The 9,077-nt window shown below is 29.9% G+C and overlaps 1 protein-coding gene across 1 annotated transcript; it reads right to left on the bottom strand.

The window, feature by feature from the left end:
• Positions 1 to 3,544: 3,544 nt before the first annotated feature.
• Positions 3,545 to 8,659, bottom strand: LOC130935825 (cell division protein FtsZ homolog 2-1, chloroplastic). The gene is made up of 8 exons (XM_057865731.1): positions 8,400 to 8,659; positions 7,494 to 8,177; positions 6,794 to 7,093; positions 6,471 to 6,561; positions 5,864 to 5,988; positions 5,303 to 5,395; positions 4,041 to 4,106; positions 3,545 to 3,953 (listed from the first exon to the last, which is right to left on the bottom strand). Exons 2-8 carry the CDS (start codon positions 8,121 to 8,123, stop codon positions 3,825 to 3,827), a joined length of 1,434 nt encoding a protein of 477 aa, XP_057721714.1. The 5' UTR covers positions 8,124 to 8,177; positions 8,400 to 8,659; the 3' UTR covers positions 3,545 to 3,824.
• Positions 8,660 to 9,077: the final 418 nt, after the last annotated feature.

Here is a 9,077-nt window from a genome sequence, read left to right as displayed (position 1 = left end):
TAATTTAGATTGAATTAAAAATATGATATAATTTTAAAAAAGAGCAAACTATAAAAATAAAGATATAAATTTAGAAAATTTGAAATGACAATTATATCCTTGTAAAGTTAATTTTAAAATTTAAAATATCTTTTAAAGTTAGAATATTGAAATTTAAATTTAAAATGAACAAAATTTGATATGAATAAAATCCGGTCGATCAGCCTCCTCCGTATTTAGTATGCCACTTATGGTGGCCTAAGACCGTCAACTATTTCTGATTATTTTAATTAAGTACTAGTGTTTCGTAGTAAATTTGATTATTATAGTATTTTTTAAATTTTAAAAATTAATTAGCTTAAGTATTTTGAGGTTTAAGTTTAATTATTTATATTTAATTTATTCTATTATATTAAAATTCATTCTTATTATACATACTAAAGCATATATTATGTTATTATTTTTTAATTAGTATGCTAAAATTCTAAAGATGATTGTTTCCACCTTTAAATATACATTTAAAACAGTTTCTTAAAAAAGATTTTTTTTAACTTGTAAATCTAGAGCTTTATATTTTTTTTTTTAGAAAATTACATGAAACTTATTATTTCATTATCTCGTATTCTTCTTTGATTATGAAAAATTAAAATTGAGCAACAATTCATACTGCCTTACAATTATCTATATGTTTTTTATTTGAATTCGATACTACTTTTAATTATTTAAAATTATTCTGCTATTATGTTGTGAATTTTTTATTTAGTCTATATTATATCTTTTTTATGTTATGCTTATTCTCATTTTATCCATTTTATTTTAATTTGTATCATTCCTTTTCATGGCTATTTAGTGAATGATAGAATGTTATCTTAGTGCTTGTTTCCTTTATGTTATTAAAAAAATTAATCGAGAGTAATCATTTAAAAAAATTGAAAAGAAAGATAGAGCAAATAAACTACATTTAATTATTTAAAAGCAAACATGCTTTTTTTTAATAAAATAAAAAATTATTATTTATAACAAATTTTCTCAACTTTATTTTTCAGGATCCATTTTTTCTTTCAACTTTATAAAGTTCGTCTAAAAATTGGGGAACTTCCTAGATCGACAAACTTGACTACTAACATAATGTTTGCGGATTCGGCGAATATGCTCTCACTACAGTACAATTTTGATTATTGGTATATTTTTATTTTTCTCAATTAATATAACTTTATTCACTTAATTTAAAATTGTTAATTTTAAAATTAAATAGATATAGTTTAAATTAACAATTTAATTTAATTTGATAAAAATAAACATAGTCATATTATTGTATTCATATGATTAATTATATTTATTTTGTTTTTAAAAAAATATACTATTTTAAACCTTAATTTTAAAATAAAAAATAATTTAATTATTCTGTTAGTTCTTATAGTTTTATCGAATTTTTAATTAAGTTCCTATACTTTTTTCTTTTCAATTGATCCCTATACGATATTAGATTTTATAATTAAGTTCCTGGAGTGATAAAAATGTTGAAATTAACAGAATATTATATCAAACAAAAAAAATATGCCTAACACTTAATTAAATATTCTATTTTGTTTAATAGAATATTTAGTTGATTCCAATGTTTTTGTGATGGAAAGGACTTAGTTATAAAATTTGATATGGTATGGGCACTCAATTAAAAAGAAAAAAAATATAGGGATCTAACTAAAATTTGGTGAAATTATAGGGACTAGTAGAATAATTAAACCTTAAAAAATAAATGTACTCTTATAATTTTTAAATAAACATGATAAGCAAAATATATTTTCTTTATTTTTATTATCTTACGCAAAAGATATCTCTAACTATATTTTTTAGGTAAGACTTATTAGTTCTTTTAGATATTTTGTACCTATATATACATTCTAATGTTATTATTTTGAAGGATTATATTCATCTATCTCTTTTGTTGAGGTACTTAAAATATCAGTGGGTGAAGACCCCTTCAAAACAATAATACGCAAATGTTTATTAAAAATAATATGAATATATTAATTTTTTAATTTAAAATTAACAGTTTTAAATAGTTACTTTTTTAAAAATTGAAATAACATAATTAATCATATAAGTATAATAATACGATTACATTTATTTTTATCGAATTAAATTAAGTTATTAATTAAATTATATCTATTTGAATTTTAAATTAAAAATTTTATAATTTAAAATTTTAAATTATGCGAATAAAATTAAATTAATTAAAAATAAAAATATATCAATACGATTTAAATTGTATTGTAATGAGTTTATAAAATTCTAAAAGAAAGTGAATCTTAAAAGATAAAAATAAAAAATTTTGTTATGAGAAACAATAATTTTTTATTTTATTTCAGTAAAAAATCAACACTAATAAAAAACTAAAATTAAAAAAAATGCTGCTTAATAAATAAAAAAAGATAAGAGAGAGAAAATGAGAAAGTGAAGAGGCAGGTTTTGGTAATAGAGAAGAAAAGAGAGCGTTGGAAATGAAAAGATTTTGATATTAAATTTAATATAAAGATAAAATTTCTCTTTTGTAAATTTTTATTGAATTTTAAAATTCCAAACGATAGAGAAGTATCCTAACAGCTACCAAGAAACCAACTCATATCCTCTCGGCTTGAATAATTTTTATTTTTTTGGTAAAATCGACTTGAATAATTTTAATTCGCAAGTTATCCTAGAAGGCCAAAAGTCTAAACTACTCGCATCTAAACGAGTCTTGTTCTGACCCCAAAAAGGAAAAAAAAAAACGAGTCTTGTCTTTAATCAGGTTGACTTACCCATTTTTCGAACAAACCGAGCTAACTTCCAAATTACGGCTTGTTTTATCAGCTCTAATCTAAATTATCTTCAATAAAATAAGTTCATGTTATTCTATATGCGCGAGACAATTGATGTATGTGATAACGGTGTTTTGAATTGAAATATTTTCCAACCCACAAAGTACTATCACTCATTTTTTTGTCTTAAAACTAATCTATGAATGAAGTCAATGTAAAAGATGATAAACTTAAACTTGGTTTCATAAATTAATTTTTAAATATTTTTAAAATTTAAAAATACTATAATAGACATCAATATAAAAATTAAATTTGGATATTAATTAATGTACAAAGTTATATTAGACCTTTTAATTTTGATAAGTACAATTTTTTTTTTAAAAACTCCACTTTAGATGTTTTTAAAAGCACTCATATCTTTTAAAAATTGTAACCACAAGCGTTATGGTCTTAGATTTTACCAAACACAAAATGAAAAACTTATACTTTTTAAAAACACACCGCCTTTTCAAAAAACTTTTCCAAACCATATCTTAATGCAATTAAATGAATGGACGTAAATAAGCAACTTAAGGAGTGAAAATTAATCAAAATTACTCCATGATTGTAACAAGAGGAGGGTTATGGTCTCTAATGGCAGATTCTCCTAGCTCGTGACAATGTTACACACTCTTGCTGGTTTTAACTTTGGAACCAAGAACTCTCTTTTGCACAAAGCATTCAGCTATGTTGGTGATGGTAACAAGTGAAGCATCTGTAAATAGCACTGAAAAAAGCAGATATATATATAATATATATAAAAATTCTCTGTACAAAAAATACAAGCTAATCAACTTATTCAAGTATGCCAACAAGAAGCCTCAACATAAGCACACAAGTCTGAAATGTACTTAGCTTTCATGAACAACAGTATTCACAATAGCAACCTAAATGCTAACTCCGGAAAAAGCACGTACCTAATACTAGACTAATATTATTTGTATACCTAAAAATCTGATGCAGTGGTGAAGATAATGTAAGAGATTACAAAGTTGGAGGAAATGGGTATTAAACTCTTGGATAGCGTGAACGACCCTTCTTCTTTAAGAATTCAGGGATCTCAACCAAACTACCGTCGGTGAAAGAGGAAGATCGCCGACCAACACCAATGGCATCTCCCTGTGCGAGTTGACTGGCCTGCATTTTGAACAAGGATCAGAAAAACGGTTACTCAATCACAGCTAGAGAAAAGAAAGAGATGAGGGAAGAGTTTTTAAATCATACCTGTGTGGGTCTTCCTTCACTTTCCTCTTGCCGCTTGAATCCAGTTGCAATTAATGTTATGCTTACCTATAGAAACCAAATGACATGATTTACCATGCTCATAATAATATACATTCAAATAATTAAAAGTGATTATTTGATACATCATCATTGTAAATTTTACATTGACAACCAATCACATCTCTCTCTTTTTTTCAAAAAAAAAAATGCTTAAATAATTCTTTCTATCCCTATAAAATATACGTTTTTCAGTTCTGGTTCCAATAATTTTATTTTATTTTGGTAATTAAAATTTAAAAGGTTTTGGTTTTAGTCCCTACTATTACCTTGCTTCGTTAAGTATTTACATCACAAATTAAATGATGATCGGACAAGCTGAAATATTGATGTGACAATACGTGACACATCAGCATTTAGTTTGCCCCGTCAGCACTTAACCGAACAAACTAAGGATAGAGACTAAAACTAAAACCTTTTAAATTTTACTGGACTAATACCAAAAGATAAATTTTACAGGGACCAAAACAAAAAATCAGATATCTTATAGGGACCAAAAACTTATTCAAGCAAAAAAAAAAAAAAGAGATTTTTACATTTTTTGTGGCCGTTATCACAACACAGCCACTTATAGTATATTAAAATTGGATCCATAATTCTTGAACTTGATGTGAGAAATCATAGTTTAAACAGCATTTAGCTTTTAATGCCAGCAAGATAAGAGATACACACGGTTTTTGTCATTTTAATTGATGTAATATATAAATACAAAATAAATAAATAAACAAAAAAATACAATGATGACTTTAAACTTGATCCAATTGTATCAGTTAAGTTTGCAATTCTCTCTATAAAGGACCACAGGTTTTTTTACAAAACGTCATTGAAGAACAGTCTTCTTCTAAGGACTTAATGCTCGAAGTTACTTCTTTAGGGTGATCTTAAAGCTTCCAAAAGCTATATTTATTAAAAAAAATAACAAAACATAGTCAAAGGCGTATGTTAAAAAACTTGGAACGTCAAATTGGTTCTTAGTTATCTGCAAATATAAAAGTGAAACCAACTTGCAAAGTGCTGATCAACTGTTTATTGTTAGCACATGCTCAATGCATCATACAACTTTTATTATATCCAGGTATAATTGCAGGAAATTTGCTTCCTCTAGGAAGATGATGGAAAGGGATGATGTTGGCCATTTGAGATAACCGTGTAATTTATGCAAGTTCATCTAAATAATATTTGAGGGATTACATAATTTGACTTACTTGTCCACTGAGCGATGGATCTATTACTGCTCCAAAGATTAAGTTAGCAGTAGGGTCCACAAGGTCATATATAACCTCTGCTGCAGCATTTACCTGCAAATGATTGTAGAAAAAGCAATAGCACATGAAAGATCATCCAACATTATAGTAATAAGCAGAAGGCTAGTGCCATTTATTTATTTAAAATGCTGCAGTATAAGTCAAACAATCATATGCTCAATTCAAAAACCAGGTTTATAAACTATCTATTCGAAAAGTACCACAACAAAATTATAGTAACCTCTGATCTTTTCACGCATAGATAAAAAACCTGTAGACTAAAACTGAAACAACTTGCAGTTATCTCAATCATGTAACAAACTGTTTCTATGGAATTTGGCACATGATTGTTAAGAGTTCTGACTGCATTCAGTATATACTGCTGTTTTTGACTTCCCATAACCCTCCGATTATACTAATTCCAAGGAACAAGAAATATTAAAGAGATAAACAACATGGGCATAGACAAAATATATATTTGGCAAAGGAGAAATCTTAAAAGCCAGATGAATAGCTAACTACCTCAAACAATGTAAGATCACTTCCACCGGTGATGTTCCACACAATTCCAGTAGCCCTTTCTATACCAATATCAAGCAAGGGTGACTGGATAGCATTTAATGCAGCATCTCTAGCCCTTGTTTTCCCTTAAACAGAAAAAGTAGCCCAATTTCAGCAAGATACATAATTCAAGGTCATAATGTGCGCATCAATTGCAAGCCCAAAAAGGTGGTGGGTCGATGAAAAGATGATGCATTTAATTAAATAATCAAAAATTCAAATAGTTAACAGAATGTAGAGCAGAGAAGACCAGCTCCAGCTCTATTACTGAGGAATGAGGAGCATTAAACCATATTCAGTTCACTGTTTGTTTCTTTCAGATATACTATGAGAAAAAAATAGTTCCAAGGCAATGTCAATCATGTCTTTAAAACAATTTTGGTTGTGCAATTATTCCCCCATAGACATGCCCACCATAGGCTAATTATGCAGCTGTCCTTCTAAATACATAGTTTACACATATTATAATGTACATTGAGAAAAACGGGATTTTGAGTTATAACATGATTGAAATAGAATATCAGGATTCAGGAACTGCAATGCAGCCCTTTGTGATTTCCATACACACCAGTTGCAGTCCCTATCCCCATGAGTGAGGAACCTGCATTGGCCATTATAGCTCGAACATCAGCAAAGTCTACATTCACCAATCCTGGTATCTGCAATCAATTGATAAAACTATGGACATAAGACAGAAACCATCAACTCTAAACCACAGGTAACATAATGAGGACAACTTATTGGTGGAATGGACAGACTATGCTTACCTAAGTGCATCCAATATTGATAACAAAACAAATGATTTCAAGCAAATAAACATATGGTAACACACAATTTTAAAGTTTGAACCAATCAAAACTATATGTTTAAACTGTTCATATTTTTACATACCGTAATAATATCAGATATGCCACGAACACCTTGGCGAAGGATATCATCAGCCAGATTGAATGCCTCAGTTACAGGGGTAGATGGAGAAACCGCTGTCAGCAGCTTGTCATTTGGAATAACAATCAGAGTGTCAACGTTATCTCTTAAGGCAGCAATTCCTTCTTGTGCTTGAACAGCTCTCCTTCGTCCTTCAAATGAGAAAGGGGTTGTGACAATACCAACAGTCAATATACCCATTGACTTTGCAACACCAGCAATAACCGGAGCTCCGCCAGTGCCAGTTCCTCCACCCATTCCAGCCTGCAAAAGTGAAATTTACTTTCCAAGCTTACGAAAATATACCAATACTTTAGTAGTGTTGCAAGCATTCTTATTCGCAATTCTGATTTTTGAAAAACTAACATATTTGAAAGGTACCTATCTATTAGTTTATTCTCCATCTTATCTACTCTTCTTAGCCTGCTTCTACTCCTACCTATTGAACATCTCTCCACCTTATCTATTTTTATTTTGGGCTTCTATTTGTCAAGTGTCAACTCATCCATGATCAAACCACAAAAGTTAGAATTCTACAATCTTATCACAAATCACGTCTATAAGTATAATATTTTGAAGTGTACCATATAGAAAACTCAGAATACAAAATCCATATGCACTTTGCAGGAGCTATAATTGAAGTAGAGTGGACAATTGAACTTACTGTAACAAAGACCATATCAGCTCCATAAACCGCCTCTTCTATGGATTCTTTGCTTTCTTTAGCAGCATTCATGCCAATGTCAGGGTTACCACCAGCACCAAGACCTCGTGTAAGCTCTTGACCAATCTGCAGACGGTTCTCGGGAAACACAGGTGACATTCTCATTGCTTGAATATCAGTATTAACAATCCAAAACTCCACGCCATTCATCGAGCTCTCAATCATGCGATTGACCGCATTTGAACCCCCACCACCTACACCAATGACTTTGATCTTTGCCTCATTGTAATTACTCGGAGTAGATGTGGCTTCTAAGCTCTCAGCAACATTTCCACCCAAACTATCCTTTCTTGGGTCATTCACTCTGCTGCTCCCTTCTCCTCTAAGCATTGACACCTCTGGATGCAGATCCAGAAAAGGGTCTTTACTATGATAATTACTAACACCGTGGAAATGCGAATTGGCAGAACACTTAACTTGCAATAAGGGGGACTTTCGGTTGCCGCTCGAAAATCCATACTTGGTCTCACACAGATTGAGGAAACATGTTTTCCCTCCTACAACAGCGAGCACTCCTGCCGAATTCCTAGCATTGGAAGGTGCAAAACACGTGGACATACAGGTTGCCATTTCTAAATTCTAAGGTATCCAAACTCGTGAGCCGTGATAAGACTCAACAGATTGCTACAAAAAATCAATCAAGATAAATTAAACTTCAAAAAACGAAAATAAGCCCCGAAAAATTAGGTCGAAAATCAGCAGATTTTAGGTAATTGCAAGGGGCAATATCGAGTAGCGTGACAAAAACCAAATTAACAAGAAGTAAATGAATGGAGAAATAGAGAATCGGCAGTTAAGAGAAGCACAAATCTGAAGCGGCGCAGTGTAAATTGGCAAGAGAGAGACCTGAGAAGTAGGAAGAGAAGAGGAAGTGTGGTGGAAGCATTTGCTTTGAGGCACTCGCTGACTGAGTCACTCACTTCTGTATTCGTAGCTCAATTGAGGTTTTTGGTGTGTTGCTGTCTGTTATTGTTATTGTTGATAACGAAAACTGGAGTGGTGCGTTTGAGCTTGTGACTGCTGCCTCTTGTTTTTTATGGGTACCAACGATGTTGATAACATTAACAACTTCGGAATTAGATGCTACCTCTCTCCCTAACTTGCTCTAACCCCTATCAGCCAGGGTTTTTCAATATTTTACTTCTTTTTCTTTCTATCTTTATTTTTTCCCTTTTTTTCCGATTCATTTATCAGTCTTTAAATTAAATTCTTATTTGACACTTTATTTATAATTATTCACTTAATTATGGCCTTTTATCTATGTTTAAGATTTTTATTTTCTTTAGGATATACATCAATCATATTAAAAAATTAATATTATATCAGTCAATTTCAGCTAATAAAATATTGGCTATTAATAATAAATAATTTAGAATACTTTTGAATATTCTCTTTAGTATAATTATAGATGTTCTAAACTAGTTAATTTTAGCCAAAAAATATTGGCCATTAAAAATAAGTGGAACCAAGTTTTTAAAAAGAAAAATCTACTCACATACTACTCTCTTTCTTATTATGTTTATT

Source organism: Arachis stenosperma, chromosome 6 (assembly GCF_014773155.1).
Source record: "Arachis stenosperma cultivar V10309 chromosome 6, arast.V10309.gnm1.PFL2, whole genome shotgun sequence".
Taxonomy (NCBI): Eukaryota; Viridiplantae; Streptophyta; class Magnoliopsida; order Fabales; family Fabaceae; genus Arachis; species Arachis stenosperma.
This window is presented reverse-complemented; position numbering and strand designations above follow the sequence as displayed.

Coding starts and splice junctions, on each gene's coding strand:
- LOC130935825 (XM_057865731.1), bottom strand. CDS start 8,123: ATGGCAACCTGTATGTCCACGTGTTTTGCACCTTCCAATGCTAGGAAT. Junction 5,989..6,470: donor GGGGATAGGGACTGCAACTG/GTGTGTATGGAA, acceptor TTTCTGTTTAAG/GGAAAACAAGGGCTAGAGAT. Junction 3,954..4,040: donor GTGAAGGAAGACCCACACAG/GTATGATTTAAA, acceptor TTCAAAATGCAG/GCCAGTCAACTCGCACAGGG.